At 33.6% G+C, this 23,064-nt stretch overlaps 1 protein-coding gene across 1 annotated transcript; it reads right to left on the reverse strand.

Annotated features, from left to right (window-relative positions):
* Window positions 1–349: 349 nt before the first annotated feature.
* LOC133814014 (uncharacterized) lies at window positions 350–1,045 on the reverse strand. The gene has a single exon (XM_062247037.1). It carries the CDS (start codon window positions 1,043–1,045, stop codon window positions 350–352), a length of 696 nt encoding a protein of 231 aa, XP_062103021.1.
* Window positions 1,046–23,064: the final 22,019 nt, after the last annotated feature.

Raw genomic sequence — 23,064 nt, forward strand, 5'->3', positions numbered from 1 at the left:
AAAGGCAAAGCAGAAACTGTGAACCTACGTTCCATAAGATCATATATATTGCCAAAGAAATAAACTATCTCTCTTAACTAACAAGACTACACATATTTTGAATATTGTTTTTTAATATCTAGAGAGAAAGTATTTATGTACGCATGCAAATATTAATATTTACATTAATATATTAAACCAACCATAAATATTAATTCCCATAGGCATCTAGACTTAATTATACGTAAATTATCAAAATTGTCCTTATAATTTCCCACCTATTATTATTATTATTATTATTATTATTTTGATAAACAAAGCTTCATTGGATAAAAAGGCGAACATGCCAATGAGAAATACAGATAATGGTCTACAAATCCGGCCAAAGGTAAATTGGTAAACCTAGCCACCAAACTTTAGACTCTTCCATAGACAAGGCCAATTTTACTAAAGAATGAGAGACACAATTATGTGTTCCGTTACAATGCTTAATAGAAAAAGAAACCAATTGACCACTCAGTGAAATGATGTCTTGAAGAATCATGCCAAAGTCTGAAGCACAATCAGTTTTATTACAAATTGCTTGACACACTCTAAGGCAGTCTGATTTAACAATTACCTTAGAGTAACCTAGGTGGAGGCATAAAGAGAGGCCCTGAAGCACAACATACGCCTCAGCCAAATGCGGTTTCATGGTGGAGAGCAAAGGTGATGCTGAAGATGCTAGTACCCTTTCGTTTTTGTCATATAAAACAGCTCCCAAACCCACCTTCATTCGCTCTTCATCAACTCCATCATCAACAAATAAACAAATAGTATCCTCATCCAAATGACTGGCTTGAGTCTCAACGTGATTTGGAAGAATAATAGTGGTGTCCACATTGTTGGTCAAAACATGGGCCATTTGATATCTGCTTAGATAGTCAGTCGACCAATTCTGGACAAGCTCGTCCTTAAGCCAAAGTGAATCATGAATGAACTTGTTTCGCTTGTACCATATTCGCCACCACAGAGTTAGGAGTTGTTCCGGTTCCTGTTTAGATATTGAGCTCATACAGTGTTCCATTTCCCACCTATTATTAAATAAATGGTTTATACTTTTTAAGATTCTGTGTTTTGTCTCATATTATTTGTTTGAACTCTGTATTTTAACAAATTACTTTTTGGACCATGTGTTTTGTAAAATTGTTCAAATAGACTCCTAAACCTAATTTTGATGAACACAAAATTGAATATAACAACACATTTGTTAGACATGATGATTTTTTTTTCTGAGTTGTTAGTTTGATGAATTATTTGTGATTTTAGTTCAAAAAACTTTTATTAAAATCGAGTTCAGGGGTTTATTTAAACAATTTACAAAACACAGGGTCTAAAGAGTAATTTATCAAAACACAGGATCCAAAAAAGTAATGAGACAAAACACATGATCCAAAATGTTATAATCCCTCAAATAAAATTTAGTTTCTAAGTGTTTTTTTTTAATTTTTCAGTTATGTGAGACCAAATTATCTAGTTCATAACTACGACATCTTTTAATTATATGTTCAAGAAAATAATATACATTTTTTTCCTAAATATTGATTCACCTAAAATATTCAAATAACAATTTTCTCGCGCACGATCGTTCAGTCTTGGAGCTGATACGTCTCTGTGATATAATAGATAAAGACCATCCTTTCACGTAGGTGATTACTAATTTTCAGTATCTAGGTTCGTGTGTCATCATTTTTATCATACATTTTTCCTAATAAATTTAGTTTTGATTTAACTAAAATACGTACAGTAACAAAACAAAAAATGATCTTCTTATTATACAGTCACAATAAAAAGTACCCAGTTACAAAGCAAAGTTTGTTTGTATTATGTATAAGAAATTCTTGTAATTTTATATTATAATGCATGCATGGTAAGTAAAAAGTATTCATTAAACATATCATTATATTATAATAAATTCATTAATGTAGCTAGTAAGTAGGAAGATTCGATAAGTGAAGAGCACAGGCACGCTCACATGGGCTTGACACTAGATTACTTTTATGTGGATGAATTGAAATCGTTAGGCATGTTCAGATAGAAGTACGTACATCTTCATTTAATTCATTTAGAATAGTTTACTTCTTCTAAAAACCCCGGCTCTTGTACTATTTGTCACCATGTTAATTTAAATGGAAGGGAAGATGTGTGTCAAAATCATATAATAAATGCATTACTTATTATATTTATTTGGTTTGTCGACCAATACCACTAGGCTGTTTGTAAGGTGCGATTTTTTCCACAACGGGTCCCGGAGAGAAATTGAATTGTATGCAAACAAAATGGTTAAATCACCGCAATGTTAGATTCAATCTAAATAAATAGTAAGCATTAGTAATCAAATATTGCTTTATTAATATTGAGCAATTAATCACACAGTATCTGTCATTTATTGTCATAGAGAAATAATAGGAAAGGGAAGAATGGCTGGGGAAGAAAGGGGGGGACAAATATCATAGGGATTATTTATGACAACATTTGTCGTTGCAAACGCTCTACCTTGTGGCCCCTAATTTCAAAACAGCGTTGTCCAATTTAAGTAAAAATACAAAATCTACCACTTTCTATGGCAACAAGATCGCTGCAAATATATAAAAATATCATTGAAAAACATCTCCAAATATGCCCGCAGATAATTCCCTTCAAAATAGTTCAGGGAAAATATCTTTGCAATTTGCAGTAACAATGTCATCGCAAACACTAAAGCTATCGCCTCAAATTCCAATTAAATTCCCATGAATGAACAATGCATGCGAGAATTTTTCCCTCCACTCAAGACACTAATTAATGTGACAAGATTGTTGCAAATAGGTCATGTCGCCTCAATTATTGAAAAGAAAAAGGTAAAACAAAAAATATATAAAAATATTATTTATTTTTTAAATCAAATTTTTATTCTTTAGATTTTAATTTTACATTTTTTTTAGATTTTTGGAGGAAATCCAATCATAAGATTTTACATACACATTAATGACTCTTTTTATTTCATCATAAAGGACTTTGATATTACAATAACACTTTTCAAACACTGTTAATCTCACATCGAGGTAGAAGTTTCTAGCAACCTTGGCTAAACATAGGATGTTTCAAGCCTAATCAACGGTCAAATTGCCACCCGGGGGTTTCCAAGATCAAGAATTGCACTAATCAACAATGTTCTTAATGAAGTCAAAGGAAAAAAGGGTTTGATCGATGTTGATCACATTGGTCTCACTCTAAGGTAGTAATTTCCAATGGGGTATTTCGAACCAAATCAATGGTCGAATTGTCATCTGTGGGTTTCCAAGATAAAAAATTGCACTAATCAACAATGTTCTTAATGAATGTTAGTGGTGAAAAGGCTCTAATCAATATCGATCACCGCTAACCTCACCCAACTGAGGCTAATTATAAGGTATTTCAAACCTAATGAACGATCGAATCGCCATACGAGGGTTTCCAAGAAAAATAATCGAACTAATCAACAATTATTAAGATTGGTTAAAATACAAAGTCTAAAGTGGTTTATGTTGGGAATTCATGGTTTTACACTTTCTAAATCAATTATGAATATAATAGTGTTTAACCCAAATTTGGACATGGTGACGTGACATTTGAAGAGGACACGTGTCAGTGAATGACATCAAATTATGAAAGTTGGTCGAGATAAGATAGCTACTCGAGTAGACATCATTAGTGCAAAGACATGCAGTCTGCTTTGTCTTAGCTGGTAACATCTCATGAAGCTGCTCGAGGATGGACCTGCTCGAAGGATAACTTTTTTAAGCCCGAAGATCCGAATTTCACAAGATATTACAAAATATTCCAAGATATTTATGTAATTGATATTTGAATGTATTTTTTGAGTGTTATTTGAATTTATAATCAGTTGTAACAATCACACATTACACTTGTAGGACCTAGATTATTGTGTAAGGTCCATAGCCCCATTAAGAGACTATAAATATTGATTTCTCAAAAATATTAAAAAAAGACAAGTTGAATACGCACTTTACATAAAAAATCCATGTCGAATTGTATTCTCTCTCAAGCATAAGAAACTCAGCTGAACCTGGTTTTTCTTGATCTTGGGTCTAAGACCTTCTTGATTAATATAAGTGGAAGTGGACGTAGGTCATTACCAACTTTTTGGGTCGAACCACTATAAATTCTTTGCGTCGTTAATTATATGATTTGAGTTCATTAAATTATTTTCTGTCTTTTATATTCACTTAGTGTCATTGAACAAAATGTTGTTCAACATTTTTGTACTTTCTTTGAGAGCTGAAATCCAGATCCATCGAAAGTAATGGCTATCACCACTAGAAACCAAAGCCAAGAACCACAAAGCTAGAACCCTACCATTGGACACTGTGACCACCCTTTGAAGTAGTCAGATTCCCCCTTTGCAACCTTGTCAGCAAGTTCCTCCACCTGGAGAGATGCCTCCACAAGCAACATACAGGCATGAAGAACCCCACATGAACTTAGGGGAAGACCTTAACCTCGATATTGAGCAACTGAAGGAAGTCGTGCGACAAATGCAGGGGTAGTTTTTCGCCATGCATAAAAATTAGGCAGCAACTCAAGAAGTTGTAGTTGAAGCCCTGAATAAGCAAAGACAAGACTTTCAGTCTTGGATGGATCAACGACAATGAGCCCTTGAAGCTCATCAAGAAGAAGTCGACCGTCGTAATGTCGAAGCAGGAAGCCTTCTAGAAGCTGTCTTACTACAGACTCAAGCTATAAGACCTCGACCAGTAAATCCTCAGCCTGAGAATACTGGCCAAGCAAATCTAGAGGTTCAAAGGTCAGTTGGTTGAGCCCCATTGTAACGGCCTGGATAGCCAAGACTGTTACACTGTGTTTTAAATAGTGATAAACTCTCTAAACGAACCTCTTGGCCATAAACTTTGTAACTAAACGTGATTAACAGTTTAAGGTTAAAAAATTTGGTTAAAAGGAATAACCATTTCATTAAAATATTTGCGTTCATACATGGGATCCCAAAATAATGTTTAAAAGGCTAATTACAGTTCACACTACAAAAAAAGAGGGGTTTTAGCGACGACAAAAGCCAAAAAGTTGTCGCTAAATCGTTTAGTCGTCGCTAACTATCGTCGATGAATGCTGGTCGCTCAATGTTTTTTATTAGCGACGAACGCTAATTTGTCGTCGCTATTTCCTTTTAGCGACAGCATGTGGTTGCTAAAAGTTCTCTTTTTTCGTCGCTGTTAGTTTGAATTTTGCCCCGAGTTGTTGGATTTTGTTTAGATTTAGCTACGACATAGGAGCTTTTAGCGACTACATGTAGTCGCTAAAAGTCCTCATGTTTTTTTTTTAAATCGTTTAATCTAATTTTTTTTATCGTTAAAACACTATTATATATACTATAAAAAAATTAATTATTAAATATATATACTAGCACTTTTTTTTTTTGCCAAAAGATTTGAAATAGAAGAGAATTTCAATTATGCACAAAATTATATTTTGACTATAAATATTTTTATGACAAAGTAACTATCATAGTAAAATTAAAATACATAAATATGAATGTTTTTAACTAGGTGTTGTAGGATCATCACCATGACCTTTCTGAGAAGATTCAGATCCCGAGACTCCACCAATCCTAGCCATGTGCTCCTCTATGGCTCGGAGTCGCTCCCTCACTTCTTGCATATCCTGTGCGGTAGGAGGAGGTGGTTGGGCTGGTTGAGGTACATCAGCCGCTTCACAATTCGCCCTCGTGCGAATCCTACGACTAAGGCCTGGCTGATAGCCTTGACGACGCCCAAAGATTGTCTTAACAAGAGTAATGTCATCCTCTTCTCTCGGGATAGTACTCGAAGCAGAGGCACTCGTAGATGATTGTGGCTGCAGAGTGTCACGTACCTCCATCATCTTTTCCAGTATCACACAATTTTCAAGAATATTAGAATTTACAATGCAATAAATTAAGAAAATCATAAAATATATACTTACATAGTTATCCTTTGCTGCCTTGCTCACCCAACCTTCCCCATCTATGAACTTAGTCGCCATCCAAATATCTGGAACCCCAGCAAGACATCCAGTTTGTAAATCACGCTACAATACAAGAAGTTGGAAAAAAGTTAAGAAAAAAAATCATTATAAAAAACACACAAATAAAAATTATGTACAAAAAAAGTACCTTTTTGAAACGAAGGGCTGGCGTAGACTGTGAACCCTGCACGCTTCTCTGTTTTTGTTTTGCACGGTTTGCAGAGTTAATCTCAGAACGCCTCTACAAAGAACTTGTGTTAATCATATGTTAAATTAACAAAAATAAATTAAAAAATATATATTTTTATGAATACCTTCACTTCAGGATGATCAAAATAATGGAGCGCCTTCTGCCATTTCTCCACCACCAAACCATTAGGAGGATGTGCTTGACCATTCTTTTTTAAATGGGTGGACAGGTCATTTTTCCACTCCGAGTAATGATCAGTGCACGACCGTTGAATGCCCAAAAGGATGCTGGGGAGGTTCTCTGGGGCATATTGACTTCGACCGATGTCGAATAAATCATCCTGAATCAAAAAAATAAAATAAATTAGTTAGATTTAATATTAAAGTGAACCCAATAAAAAAATTATATAAATAAATTACCTCTAGACGAGGAAGTATGTGATCCCTAACTTCGCTGGGTACTTTATCCCATTGGTCGTAGTCGGGATCGACATATTGTCGAATGAGAATGCCGATCTCTCGAGAGAAATATTAGGAATAGTCACTAATTTCTTTGTAAATCTTCCCTCGAACATCCCACTCCAGTGGTAGTGGTCTACCTAATCACTACAACAAATTCTACTTTCAATGACTCCCTACAATGTCTTACACCATTGGTGTAAGACATTAAAAGTTAGAAGGGATTTTAAATGGCTAATGGTGTAAGACATTGAAAGTGCATATTAATGGTTACAATTGGAAGACATTAAAAATAGTGGAAGACGTTGGAAATAGGCTGGTAGTGATAAGTGGAGCACATCCAACGTCTCCCACTGGGAGACGTGGGACACGTGGCACGTCTCCCAGTGGGAGACGTTGGATGTGCTCCCATGCACATCCAACGTCTCCCACTGGGAGACGTGCCACGTGTCCCACGTCTCCCAGTGGGAGACGTTGGATGTGCTCCACTTATAAAACAAACTCTACACAGCCTTCTTCCTCATTCACGAACCCGAGAGCAAACCAGAGAGGAATTGGGCGATTTGGGGCTGCGTTTTTAGGGTTCTAAGGTAAGTTTTTTTTTATTTTCTTGATTTTTAGTTAATTATTTTGCAAATAAATCATAGGTTTTGCATTAGGATGAGTAATATACATGATTTTGTGTTAGTTTTATATTTTTATGCATTTTTTTATATACATTGTATGTTTTTGTGGTTTTTCAATGGAAGTTTTTAGGGATTTATGATTTTTTAGTTTTTTTTTTAATTTAACCTATCACATTGTATATATTTCATTAGAGTATATATGTTCATGATTTTTTAAAAATTTTATCAATTTTTATTTCGAAATTTAGATATATTTTTGTATATTTGAATTTTTTTTTAAATTGTAACTATTTTGTTATATATATAGTTATGTTAAAATAAATTTATTAAATAGAAATATATTAAAATTTTTATGTTTTTGTTTATTATTAAGTTTTTAGGTTATGAAATTTTATATCGATTTTTTGTTGAGGTTATAATTAGCGGCACATTGTGATTTTTTTTATTTGTTTACCAATATCATTTACTATTATTAGATATTTAGTGATATTTGTTTAGTAATGTTTAACATATTAATTAATTTAATTTCATAGGTTGTGATTTTGTGGTGAGATTTTAGAGAGTATTTTGCATCAAAATTTCAATATCAATCACACATTTGAGGTAATTAAGTTTCTAAAATTACAATAATACGTTATATATTGCTAGATATTTAGTGATGTTTTATTTATTATTTATTAATTTAATTTTATTGGTTTGTGGATTTAATAGCGAATTTGATTACTAAGTGAAGTAACTTTGCTAGCTTTTGGATTAAAGATTGCAACAGGTACATATATATTCTCTTACTTCTACTTTTAATATTATTAAACAAATGTTAGAGGAGTTTGAATATCTTAAATATTCATCCATAGTGAAGTAGGTTCTGAGATTAAAATTGTGTGCTGCGGTGATAACGGAAGGTTGAGAACTTGTGTGTATTAGTGAAGTAGGTTCTGATAAATCTTACTGTGTGCTGCGGAGCTATAAGGAATAAACTTATTGTGTGTTGTTTGAATTGTTTGTTTTGCTATTCTGTAGAGTCCAAGAACTTTACTTAGCTAATTGTTTAGTAGTATTATAGTATGTTTAGTGTTATCATTGTTACTTTGGATTTTTGGTTCAGACCGGGAGTTATTTGGACACTCATAGTAGTACTTATAGATTTTCTAAGTTTAACCTATAGTTTAAGAATATTAAGTATAACCTAAGGTTTGATTAATGTGTCTGATATTAAGGATTATATTATTATATTATAAGGTTTAGACATCAACCAATAGGATTTTAAGCACATGTTTTGAATGGTAATTAAGGATTAAGTATTTTTGAGGATTAAATTAAATAAGGGTAAAAGTTTGAATGTATAGGGTCAGTCAGCAGCTTTGAGCACGTTGAGGGCTTAGTCAAGGCTGTTTACTCCATTCAAACTCAGCTAAAAATGTGTAAATTCGTGTTTAAATATTCAGCGTATGCCGATATATCGCAGCTATAGGGGGCGATATGTCGCAGCACGTAGATACGGAAAACACGAATCGATGCACGGTCGCCTCGGGAACAAAGGTCCAGGCGATATATCGCCTATAGGGGGCGATATATCGCCTCCTCCAGTATGATTTCAAATGTTTTTGAATTCATTTCCTCTCAGCCATTCAAACTTCTTCAACAGTCCAGAATCTTTTGAACGAGTCTTCAGCCTCTGCTGAACGATTATTCAAATGATTTTCATCTAAAAAGCCATTATTTTTATTCAAGTGAAAATCAAGATATTTTCATTCCCAAACTCTATAAATAGGACCTAGTACCCAGCCATTATTCTCCATTTGCTCTAAGTTCAGAAGCTGCTAGTGTTAAGTGAGTGTGAGAGTGTAAACACCTGGTTTGGGGAAAAACTATAAGCTTAAACATCATAAGCTTATCAAACACTTGGGAAGTGAGTTCTATAGTATTTCGGTGGAGGTTAGATTGATCTTGCAATCTTTGAGGTAAATCCAAAACTCTAGTCCTTTCTGTATTCTATGTTATTTCTTTTCTCAAAACCTTCTACTCAGTCCCCTAACCTTATTCTTATTTTGGTTAGGGAATCCAAGTTCTTAAGCACTTAAGTGGTGGTAAGCATATTTTCTTTTAATGGTTTAGTCTTCCTATTCTCTTTCATTTCATCTCCTTTCTTTAGACTCACCCTTGTTCATTGTGGTTTTAGGAGTGTTCCAAAAGTCCTAACTCAGTCCATTTTATCACGGTAACTTTGGTAAGGAAAATAGGCTAGAATTAATATATTATGTGCTTATGTTATCTATATGTTTATGTTATTAAAAGTGTTATGATATGTATATGTGTATGTAGGCTTGGGCATATGACCCATATGACTAACAAGACCCCAAATGGGTTATGGGCATATGACCTACTTAGCTAGTAGGACCCCATTAACCCCATGGGCATATGCTTGTTTAGTCTATGGGACCCCAAGTAATAATGGGCATTATAATAAGTGTATGTTATATGTATTATGTTAAGTCTTTATGTTTTCTTATGAAATTGTGTATATGACTATGTGTTAGGTTTTCCTTGCTGGGCATTAGGCTCGCTCCTTTCTGTTTATGTGCAGGAAAATAAGTTTAGAGGCGGTAAGATTCGTGATGCTTGGGAGGATGTGTATCGATGATGAATGGAGTCAAGGATCCGAGCGTTATTCGATTCGAGGATATAGTCTCCTTTTATGCTTTTATGGTTTTTATGTGTATTTTCCGCATTATTATGTAATGTCTTTTATTTTAAATCTTATTTTGTTTTAAAGACAATGGGATCCCAAAATCCTTCTTAGTATTCTGTTTATTTGTAAATAACTCTTATTTTCAAGTTACTTAATAAATTATGGTATTTTCGTAAAAATGTAAGTTTTATGTATAGTTTCGATAATGGTCCAATTAGTCTAGATTAGTGGGTTGTTACAGTTGGTATCAGAGAAAACGGTTCCTTCGCATGAAGTTCTCCTCGATACACATGCTCAAAGCTCCGAATCGGACCGCCAAGTAAGTGTTTAAGTTACAAGTTACAAGTTATTTTGTCTATGTGTATAGCTAACCACTTTAGTGTTTATGTTTCAGTTAAAAATGAATGGAGCTTTAACCTACCAAGATATCCGAGCCATTAAGGCCTTAAAAAGAATAAGGGAGCCAAGAAACACCGTAGGAGCCTTAGAAAGGATTACACGAAGGTTGCTTTTGTTTCACCAAGCAATAGGTGGCCTTCAAGAGGCTAAACAAATAATGCTAAGATCAACGGAACAATATGTATTAGTGATTAGGTTGTTTAAAGATTTCCATCCTGTAATAGCAGCCTTAGAAGAAATATGGGAAGAAATGAATGATGAGGATGAATCACCATTAGCAATGAGATACTACTTCCTCTTAGTTAGGTTCACCGCAAAATTTGAATTTCAATTCACCAAGGAGCAAAAGAATAGGATTCTCACAAACCTTCCTAGAGGGCATTTTGATGCTCATGATAATGATGACTATGAGGCAATAGATGATGATATGTTAGATGACGGATCGGATGTAGAAGATCCCGATTTTTAGATTAGTAGTTTTTATTTGTTTTATTTACTTTTATGTTATGATTGTAATAAGTGAATTTTTTTTCCAAATGAATAAACATGCTATTTGAATATCATGTGTGAGTTTGAATTTTTTTTTTTCAATCATAATAAATACTGAATAAAATGAATAATGACTGAGTTCGGTGAGGGTGGATACGAATCAATGAACCTGGTTTCCTTGTTGAGAGTTAGGGGGCCTTAGTAGTGGGAACGATTTTACTGATCCCAGCCCTCCCTCAATATGGTTAACTTTGGAACAAAGATAAGTTTCGAGCCTGAGAATTAAGTCATATAGGATTATTAGAAACACACTTAGAAAATAAAGATGACTTGTTTTTCTAAGTATAGAAACCCACTCTAATAATAAATAAAGACCTATATAATTTTTCATAAAAAGTCATAATAAATAGGTCCGAGATATGTTTGTTTTAGAATAAGTTTTTGCCTTAGAGCCTATTAGGAAAAAGTTCTAACATGTTTCTTTTAACTGTTAGAACTCTGCTACGATGTCTCTCCGAAGATCTGCTCGCACCAACGGGAACGCTTCCAACGATGTTCCAGCGACCAATGCGGTCCCTACCGTTCACCGAAGGAGAGTGCGTGTTACTGCTCGCCGCAATGCGCCGGCACAGCCAGCTGACAACACTGCAGAGATTGCCAGACTGCGACAGCAAGTCGAGGAACTTCTGCAGCAACAACGCCAACAGGCTCAATCTCAGCCTCAGCCTCCGCCACAGCCGCAGCCGCAGCCGCAGCCAATGGCCCCAGCACCCCAACAAGTTGGTCCGTATGGGGGATGGCCTATGACGAACTACGCTCCTTATCCTGTACAGCATATGGAGCCAGTGTACGAGAGGTTCCGCAAGCAGCACGCTCCGAACTTCGAAGGGACTACGGACCCCTTTGAAGCAGAAGAATGGCTAAGGAATGTGGAGCCGATCCTAGCCCACATGAACCTCAATAATGCTGACCGCATATCCTGCGTCTCATCTTTACTCAAGAAAGATGCCAGGATATGGTGGGATTTGGTCCAGCAATCCCACGATGCTGCCACTATGACGTGGACCCGATTTGTGGAACTCTTCCACAAGAAGTACTACAATTCAGCAGTGCTTGCTACGAGAGTTGAGGAGTTCACCAATCTGAAGCAAGGGAACTTAACAGTGGCGGAATATGCTCGTCAGTTTGATCGCTTAGCCAAGTTCGCGGCAGAGTTAGTTCCGACCGATTATCTGAGGGTGAACAAATTCGTGAGAGGACTCCGACCAAAGATTGAGATGGGGGTGAAGCTAGCAAACCCGGGAAACACTTCATATGCCGACGTTCTTGAGACGGCAATTGAAGTAGAAAGGTTGCAAGCCAACGTGAGCAAAGAAGAAGCCAGCAAGCCGGAACCTAGGCAGCAGAGCCAACCTCAGGCCAGTCGGAACAACAATCAGTCCAGCAACAGTCAGTCCAACAACAACGGTAACGGACAGAAGAGAAGGCATCCTGACAACAAGCAAGCCGACAACAATAAAAGGGCATGACCAAGTAATGGGGGAAATAGGTCGGGCTACGTGGAATACCCGCCATGTGCCAAATGTCAGAAGAAGCATCCTGGAGAATGTCGTGCCAACACCAAGGAGTGTTTCAACTGTGGTCAAGAAGGGCATCGTAAAAGAGACTGTCCTCAGCAAAAGCCGGAAGGAAAGAAGGACGAAAAGATGGTTCCTGCTCGGATTTTTGCTTTAACCCAAGGAGAGGCGGATGCTAGCAACAAGGTGGTCACAGGTCAGGTTTCCATCCTCAATAAATTATGTCATGTATTATTTGATTCGGGAGCCACCCATTCGTATATTTCGTTAGGAATGATAGATAAACTAGACAAACCTAGTGAAAGATTTAGAACTAGGTTTGCAACCGAGTTGCCTTCGGGCAAAGTAGTTCTATCATCACGAATTATACGAGGCGTACCAATCAAGATTGAGGACAAGGAACTAGAAGGAGATCTGATAGAGCTGGTGATCAAAGACTTCGACGTCATACTAGGCATGGATTGGCTAGCACGGCATGGCGCAACGATCGACTGCAGACGCAAGAAGGTGATGTTCGAGACTTTGATTGAGCATGCGAGTCCTGGGCATTACTTGAGAACGGTATTATTAATTAAAATTTACAAATTATTTTTGAAACTATAAATGTAATCAAATAATTAATTAATATATTTTACTTTATATTTCTTGCAGCTAACAAGCACATCATATACAGAGGCACAAATTGATGAGTTGCGACAAGAATGGGCAACATATATGTTGCCGATAATCCAAAGTTACCGACCTCGTTGATAGGTTTTTTTTTTTAATTTTTTAACTCTTTCTTCATACACAATGCAATATTTGTTCATTTTGAATATTTCTAACAAATATTGTATTTCTTGTATATATCTAACAAATATATTTTTTTCTTCCAATTTAATTGATTATTAAATTAATTTAAATTTAGATTAAAATAATTTAAATTTAAATTAATATTATTTCAATTTAATTAATTATTAAATTAATTTAATAATATTAAATTAATTTAATAATATTAAATTAATAATATTAATTATTAAATTAATTAATAATTAATATTAATTTAATAATTAATTAATTATTAAATTAATTTAATAATATTAAATTAATTAATATTAATTATTCAATTTAAATTAATAATATTAATTATAAATTTATTTAATTTATTTTTTTTAAATGTGGGAGACTTTCAATGTCTCCCATTAGGAGAGGTGGGAGACTTTCAATGTCTCCCAATGGGAGAGGTGGGAGACTTCCCACGTCTCCCAATGGGAGAGGTGGAAAGTCAACATTTGACTTTCCACCTCTCCCATTGGGAGACGTGGGAAATCACTCACCTCTCCCAATGGGAGACGTGGGATGTCTCCTAGGGACTTCCCACGTCTCCCATTGGGAGAGGTGAGTGACTTCCCACGTCTCCCAATGGGAGAGGTGGAAAGTCAACGTTTGACTTTCCACCTCTCCCATTGGGAGACGTGGGAAGTGAGGCACGTCTCCCAACGGGAGACGTGGGATATATACCTACAATGATCCTAGCAACAACGTCTCACTAAGTGGGAGACATTGTAGACTTCCAATGTCTCCCAATTAAAGTCATAAAACATCTATTTTGTTGTAGTGAATGCAACTCTAGCTTCTCGGGTTGAAATCCCTTTGTTGAGGCCGCACCTTTTCGTTTTAGTCGTCACTATTATTTTTCAAATACATATAATTAATATATACACATAAATAAATTAATTCAATATATTCATCCAAAAAAAATAATTGCATGTGTTACCTCTCTCACAATCAGCTTGTATCTGCGTTGGATCTGGAGGGGGATCTGCCACACCATCACCTCTGTGATGTTGCATAACCACATAAGACATATCTAACAAATTTGATGATATATATGCATTGATAAATTTGTACAATCAAATTTAAATATTATAAAATTTCAATACATTTGAACAATCTTTCAATGTAAAAATAACATAATCTTCACTATCACTATCACTACTATTTTCATTTTCTTCTGCATTATCTTCTAAGTTTATCATTTCATTTTGGCAATAGTATTTTAACTTATCCCAAATTAAACCAGCTCATGTGTTAGATTCTTGGCTATGTACCTATAAATGAGTAGCTAGGTTATGATCTATAAACTACTTGTTTTCGTCTAGCTTTAAACAGTACAAATTATTTTATGCAACTATTAAAAATTATTTAATAGAAGTTTTAAGTTTAAGATTCACCTTAGGTATACACATTATTTCTTAATTATTAAAAATTATTTTTACATTTATTAAAATCATTTTTAACAAACAATATAGAATTAAAAAAAATTAAAACTTATTTATTTTAAGTGTGCCCCACAATGCTTAAGCTATTCTAGACACTTTATTTATCACCGAAAATTAAGAGTATACATTTCTAACTAAAAAACTCAACATATCAATTAATAACACTTTTTAAAATAAATCATAAATCATACTCCAAACAGGATAAGAACTTGGTTTAAACACACATATACACAAACTAATAACAAAATAGGCACCTAATTAATCCTAAACACATAAAAGAACCAAAAGAATACCTCAAGATACAAATTACATATATATTGATTGCATAAAAAAACCAACTAATGAGATTTCAAAGATTTCACATTAAAAAAACAGAGCTTTTAGCTATGTAGAAGCTGTGGTACAATTATTGATCTGAAATGATGTAGCATAATAATGACACATGTATATATGATGATAAGTTTTTAATTACAATTTTTTTTATTTTAAATCACAAATTTGTCTGTACGATAATGTTATTCTTTTATAATTTGACTTTTGAAAAATATATTGATTCATTCATTTATCACTATTTTTTTTTCTTTCTATTTTAAGAATTTTTTAATGAACTTGTTAAACCAATTATCTTTCTACGGCAGGTAATGAACATTTTTTATTAATTAACACTACTTAGGTCATTTCTGATTTTTTTTTAATTCTTTGGTGACATGTTGTCAAGCATCATCTTTCAAACATTTAGAGTTCCTAAACAAAAAGATTTGAACTATATTGTAATAGTGCTACAAATCAGATTTAACATAAGACTTTTATAAACTATAGAGTACATTTCTAAGTTTACATCATATGTACATATAAGATAACATAAAAATCAACTAAACAAACAAGATAGCTAAATCTAGACTTCGAAACATTGCAAAGCCTAGAAGATCAATGCATGGAATCCACTCTTTTTCATGATTGTGAGCTATTGGTATTGGGGTTCGAGTCATGCTGGTTTTTTCTTAAATAAATTGCAAAATCTAAGAAAAATGACAGATTCAATAGCTAGTAAAAAGTTATGGTTTCAAATATGATGAAATTCATCTTTGCATTCATCTATAATGGAGAAGACTATATATGCCTCTTTTGATCTATCTAACTATTTGTGTAGATTCTATCATGCCTTCCAAACTGTTCTTCACATTTAAAAAGTATAATATTAGTTTTTCTTTTTATATATTCTTTTCAGCTAAAAAATGTGCATTATATAAGGCTGCTAACCAAAACACTCCTTTGCTGCTTTCAACAATTGTCAGCTTGGTTAATATTACAAGTGTTGAAAGGGGACCATGCATGGTTCTTGCTCCCCTGTTGCACGTCCTATGAAAGAGATAGTAGGGGAGAATGTTCCTACTCTACAGGTTGGTGAGAAAATGAAAGAAAGTAATGGGAATCATGATGGTTCTGCTAAAATTCAAGTAAGCAATCTCTTCCACGTATACATATATGCACTTTTACAACTTTTCTTATCATAGAAGATCTCACTTGCCAAATATTCAGGAATCCAACCCAGTGGAGCAAGAAGATGGAAATTTACAAAGCTTGATTGATTTTACAAAGAAAATGGAAATATTCAGCAATTGAGTCTAAGTAATTCTAAACATAAAGCCAAAAGCAATGTTACAAAACAACTGAGATCCTTCAAGATGGTAGTAAACTTAAAGAAAAGTTGCATTGCTAAATATAATTGAGTTTAAGCAATTCTAAACAAATCCATCAAAAAACTTAAGCAAAAATTGGGAGTGTGGTTGGTTATTTTTGTGTGAAGCTTATTATTAGCCATGATTTGCTTCAAGAATTCCTAAAAGATCTTAACAAAATTCATATAAACAAATATTTAAAATAACACATTATAGCCCCAAAACAGGACACTAAACACAAAACAGAGACTAAACCGTAAAAATAGGCACAAAAATAAACAAACAACATACCTGTAAAATTTTGAACATATAGTCGAGACTACACCATAATGATAGTCTTCTTGTACACAAAATCTCAAATGAAGAGTCCTCTAGCTGAGACTACACTGGCTCACAAATATATATATATATATAAATATATAAATTAAGTTAACAATTAACAATAAAACAAAAAAAATCAATATCAACAGTGTATTAATAGCTACATTCAATCAGCATATTACATACTATTCGGGGCACACTACACAAATCAACATGGCAACTGGGTAATGACTAGAGCTAAACCATAAACATGTACAAGACTACACCAAATATTTAGCTAGCTAAACAAACATGGAAAATTTACAAATATTTAGTATTGAGGTTAGAACTTGAACTCAAACATATATATATATATATATTAAGAAAACATTCAAATCTACCACATCAAACAATTGACAAAATTCACTTCAGCCCATAGCTCACATTTTCCCAGTCATCGAATACACAATCATCATCAACTCACCCAAATAAAAGAAAATTAACAAAAACCCATACATACATATATAAACAACCATTTCTATACAGTAAAAGTCGGCCAAAACAAACAGGTTGGAGTAAACATACCTACTTGTTAACCTCCACACCAATAGCGCGCTTGGTGATGTTCCAAACACGCCCAGTTCGGCCATGGTAGAACTTGTGTGGTATACCCTTGTGAATAGCGCTGTTCACCTTAATATCGACATACTCGCCGGTCTTGTAGGTCTTGAGGTAGGTGGATAGAGGGATGTACCCCTTCTTCCTGAAGGGACGTGAAAACAGGTCTCGTGTCCGAGATCGTAGACCGTGTCCAGCCGGCATTTTCTTCTACCTCTCTTCTCCTCTTACTCTAAAGTTTCTCTCTGTAACACAGCAAAGTAAAGCCCTATATAGGTTTGGGGTCTGAGAGGAGAGAGAGGGGTTTGGGGTCTGAGAGGAGAGAGTGAGACCTAATTTTCGTTGGGAAATTTCATATTATAAGCATAATAACTTAGTAAATTTTTTAATATGTCATCATAATTTACTATCCCAAATATATGACAATTTCAATTTTTTAGATAAAAATACCGCTAACATCGAAATTGCATCGAAAAAGCATCGTTTGAGATAATAATCAAGTTTTCATGATTGCATTGAAATAGCTAGCATTGATGTACCATCAATTTGGCATCGAAACACCATCGGCATCGATGTACCATCGAATTTGCATCGAAAAAGCATCGTTTGGGATAATAATCAAGTTTTCATGAATGCATCGAAATAGCATCGATGTACCATCGATTTGGCATCGAAACACCATCGGCATCGATGTACCATCGATTTTGCATCGAAATTGCATCGAAAAAACATCGTTTGGGATAATAATCAAGTTTTCATGATTGCATCGAAATAGCATCGATGTACCATCGATTTGGCATCGAAACACCATCGGCGTCGATGTACCATCGATTTTGCATCGAAATTGCATTGAAAAAGCATCGTTTGGGACTTTCATGATTGCATCGAAATAGCATCGATGCAAAATCGATGGTACATCGATGCCGATGGTGTTTCGATGCCCAATCGATGGTACATCGATGCTATTTCGATGCAATCATAAAAACTTGATTATTATCCCAAACGATGCTTTTTCGATGCAATTTCGATATTAGGGGTATTTTTGTCTAAAAAATTGAAATTGTCATATATTTGGGATAGTAAATTATGATGACATATTAAAAAAATTTACTAAGTTATTATGCATATAACATGAAATTTCCCTTTCAATATTACACTAATTTTATAAATATGATAAAGAATAATGTAGTTAAATTAAATTTAAGTATATTATTCTTTATATCATAGCTAATTCAAATTTTAATATAAAAATTATTAATTATAAATAAAAAAGTTAATAATATGAAAAATTTAGAAAAAAAAATTTAAATTAGCTTGATTATTATCCCTTTCAATCATGAAAACTTGATTATTATCCCAAACGATGCTTTTTCGATGCAATTTCGATATTAGGGATATTTTTGTCTAAAAAATTGAAATTGTCATATATTTGGGATAGTAAATTATGATGACATATTAAAAAAATTTACTAAGTTATTATGCATATAACATGAAATTTCCCTTTCAATATTACACTAATTTTATAAATATGATAAAGAATAATGTAGTTAAATTAAATTTAAGTATATTATTCTTTATATCATAGCTAATTTAAATTTTAATATAAAAATTATTAATTATAAATAAAAAAGTTAATAATATGAAAAATTTAGAAAAAAAAAATCTAGTTTTAAAAGTTTTTAATAAATACATAATTTTTATAAATATATATTTACATAATTTCGTTTTTAAAAAAAAATTAAATTATTCATTTAACAAAAATAAAACTTTTTAAATTCAATTTATTCTCCATTTCTAAATTTTAATGTCACTTATTAATCATTCCAAGAAATATTACATAATTTGAGACATAAATACATCTATTACCTCATTATATAAATACAAAAGTTAATAATATGAAAATTTTAGAAACAAAAAAAAAGTTTTAAAAGTTTTTAATAAATATATATAATTTTCATAAATCTATTTTAAAAAATTTAGTTTATTTTCAAAATTAAATTATTTATTAATTATGTTTTTATTTTTTTTTATTTGAATTTCGACGACATTTTATAACTGTCAGTATTGGGCTTTGATTAACTGTCGGCGTTGATGTCAATAACGATAATTTTTAACTGTCGGCATTGGTCTTGAATTAGCCATCGTCGTTGGGGTCAATAGCGACACATTTTAACTGTCAGCATTGGTATCGAATTAACTGTCGGCGTTGGGGTCAATAGCGACACATTTTAAGTGTCGGCATTTGTCTCATATTAACTGTTGGCATTGGGTTCAATAGCGATAGCCAAAAGCAATGGTGACAGTTATTAGTTGTCGGCGTTGGTCTCTATGCCTACAGTTTTTAACTATCGGCGTAGAGTCCCGCTAAGCAATTACGACAGTCAACTTTGTTGACTGTCGTGGTTGGGTGTCGAAAAAGCCCAATTTTGTAGTAGTGAAAAGATTACAAATAAAGTAAAGTATTTGAAACAAAAGAAAAGAAAAGATTACAACTCTTAAACAAGAAATACAATAGTAAATAGGGAAGACCATTTTCAGCACAAAATTTTGTGTTGTTTTTTCCAAATGGTTCCAAACCTTCCCGAATGATTTTGTAACCCCAAAAACACATTATTTGGGTTAAAATCATATCTCTAATAGCTATTTCACATATGGCTTTATGAAATTCATCTCAATATTGTGTAACACCAAAATTTACACAATAAATGATAATATTTGGAAGTTACAAATTTGTAACACCAAATATGTTACATATTTGGATATTTCTCATACATCTAAATATTATAACTCTCTATTATATGTTACAATATGTGACACTCTTTGTCACATTTATTTAATCTAAAACATTATATTATAATATAATATAATATTACATTATATTATAAAATAATATAAATTCCCCCACTAGATTAAATAGTTATCTATTGTAACACTTATTTAATCAATCATTATATTTTAAAATATAATATATCCCCCACTTGATTAAATAATAACTCTCTCTTATAGGAGTCATTGCATTAATTAGTGCATAAAGTAAAGTATTTTTCAACTTGAACTTTACTATAGTGTAATTATCACAAAAATTGTCGAAAAATTTGTTGCACTAGGCATTGAACCATCTTTGCATGATAACAAATCGCTGATAACACACACACATTTGCGATATTCACTTGAGACCTCTATGTCTCACTTTGCACTCTTAATGGTCATGTGCACTTTCCATTCATGGACGTTCTTGAGAATACTCCCAATTCTTATGAGAAGCGACACCACCCCTAGGTCCATATAAGTATAATTCTTATAGTATTTTGTTACAAAAGATACTTGTCTTCACAAGACTGAATTCTTATTGAAAAATATTTTGGTTTTAACCCTCAACTTGGTAACTCACAAGTATTCAATATCTCAGATGAGACTTGTTTTGAGTACAACTAATATTCACTGGATTGACTTGTTATTACCTATTGAACCTAACACTAGTTGAATAACTGGTGTTAAGATAGGTTACCATCAATCGTAAATCTCTTTAGGGAGTTTAAGTCCCATCCCTCGAGATGATGTAGCCACTAAATCCCTCGTTAGTGGCTTAGTGAAAGGATCCACCAAGTTTTCACTTGTTCTCACATAGGATATTGAGATGACTCCTCTTTGAATCAATTCTCTTACATATCCATGTCTTAGACTAATGTATATAGACTTCCCATTATACACTCCGCTGTATGCTCTAGCCAATGTTGCTTGGCTATCACAATGTATCGATATAGTGGATACATTCTCTTTGATTAGGGGTATCTCTATCAACAGATCCCTTAACCATTGGGCCTCTTTTCCAATAGTAGCTAGAGCTATAAACTCTGGTTCCATAGTGGAATGAGATATACAGGTTTGTTCTTGGAACCCCAAGAAATTTCTACTCCACCAAGTGTGAATACCCAACCAGTTGTGGACAAATTGTCTCCAAGATTGGATATCCAGCTTGCATTTGTATATCCTTCTAAGATTGAAGGAAATTTGGAGTAGTGAAGGTTTTCTTGAGATAACCTAGGACTCTTCCAATCTCCTTCCAGTGATCCACACTTGGATTACTTGTAAACCTACTAAGTTTACTCACCGCAAATGCTATATCAGGTCTATTACACTGAGCAGCGTACATTAGACTCCCTATAGCACTAGCGTACTACAATTGAGCCACCGCTCTTCCTTCATTCTTGTCTAGTTTTACACTATGATCGAATGGAGTATTGGCATCTTTAACCTTGAGATGGTTAAATGTGTTCAATACTTTCTCAACATAGTGGGCTTTCTCTAATGCAAAACCCCCACTATGTTTCTTTACTTTGATACCAAGTATGGTATCAACTTCTCCAAGATCTTTCATCTTGAAGGTTGATGGTAGAAACCTCTTCGTTTCTTCTATCCCTTTCATGCTATCACTTAGAATAAGCATGTCATCCACATATAAGCAAACAATGATCACATATCCCTTACAAGTTTTGGAATACAAACACTTGTCTCCATTGTTATGTCTAAACCCATTAAATATAATGGCTTGATCAAATTTCTTATGCCATTGCTTAGGAGCTTGTTTCAATCCATATAAGGATTTTACAAGTCTACAAACTTTATGTTCATATTTTTGTAGGACAAACCCTTCAGATTGTTCCATATAGACCTCCTCATTGAGGTCACCATTAAGGAATGTTGTTTTGACATCCATTTGATGAACATACAAGTTGCGTATAGAAGCTAAAGCGAAAAAAATTCTTATAGAAGTTGTTCTTGCAACAGGCGCATAGGTATCGAAATAATCGATACCCTATTTTTGCCTAAACCCTTTAGCTACTAATCTAGCTTTAAAGGTTTGAATAGTGCCGCCCGTATTGTATTTTCTCCTAAATACCCACTTACACCCAATTGGCCTAGACCCCGGTGGGAGGTCTACCAATTCCCAAGTGTTATTGGAAAGAATGGAATACATCTCATCATTGATGGCTTATTTCCAAAATGCACTATCTCTTGATTGCATAGCTTCTCTATAAGTTTTAGGATCATCTTCAACGAGAAGTACAATAGGAATTTTCCTAATGACTTCCTCTCTATTTCCTTCTACCATGTAGAATAAAATTCGTTGAGAATCTATCTCATCCACTACTAGACTTTAATGATTTTTAAGCCTTTGACTTCTTCTAAGTTCAAAGGGTTGCTTTACATTCTTTTGAGAATTCTCCTCTTGAGAATCAACTTTGGATGTAGAAGCTTGAGAATTGTTCTAATGTAACAAATTCTCCTTTAGAGATGTTGCAGCTTGAGAATTGTTGTCCCATAACATGTTCTCAAAAAATTCAACTTCTCTAGATTCAATCACAATATTAGACTCTAAGTCTAATAGCCTATAAGCTTTACTATTGTTGGCATAACCAACAAAAGCACACTTTATGGCTCTTGAACCTAACTTTGTTCTATTAGATTCATTTTTTTCTTGCAATATGCAAGAAACCCCCACACTTTGAAGTACCCTATGTTGGGTTTTCTTCCCTTCCATAACTCATATGGGGATATCTCATTTTTCTTCATCGGTATTCGATTAAGAATGTGACAAGCGGTTAATAACGCTTCACCCCATAAGTTGAAATTCAACTTAGAAAACATCAACATAGAATTTATCATCTCTAGATAAGTCCTATTTTTCCTTTCGGCAACACCATTGTGTTGTGGTGTATAAGGTGCGGTGCACTCATGAATTATAATATTTTTTCACAA

Source organism: Humulus lupulus, chromosome 2, assembly GCF_963169125.1.
Source record: "Humulus lupulus chromosome 2, drHumLupu1.1, whole genome shotgun sequence".
Classification (NCBI taxonomy): Eukaryota; Viridiplantae; Streptophyta; class Magnoliopsida; order Rosales; family Cannabaceae; genus Humulus; species Humulus lupulus.

Coding starts and splice junctions, on each gene's coding strand:
- LOC133814014 (XM_062247037.1), bottom strand. CDS start 1,045: ATGGAACACTGTATGAGCTCAATATCTAAACAGGAACCGGAACAACTC.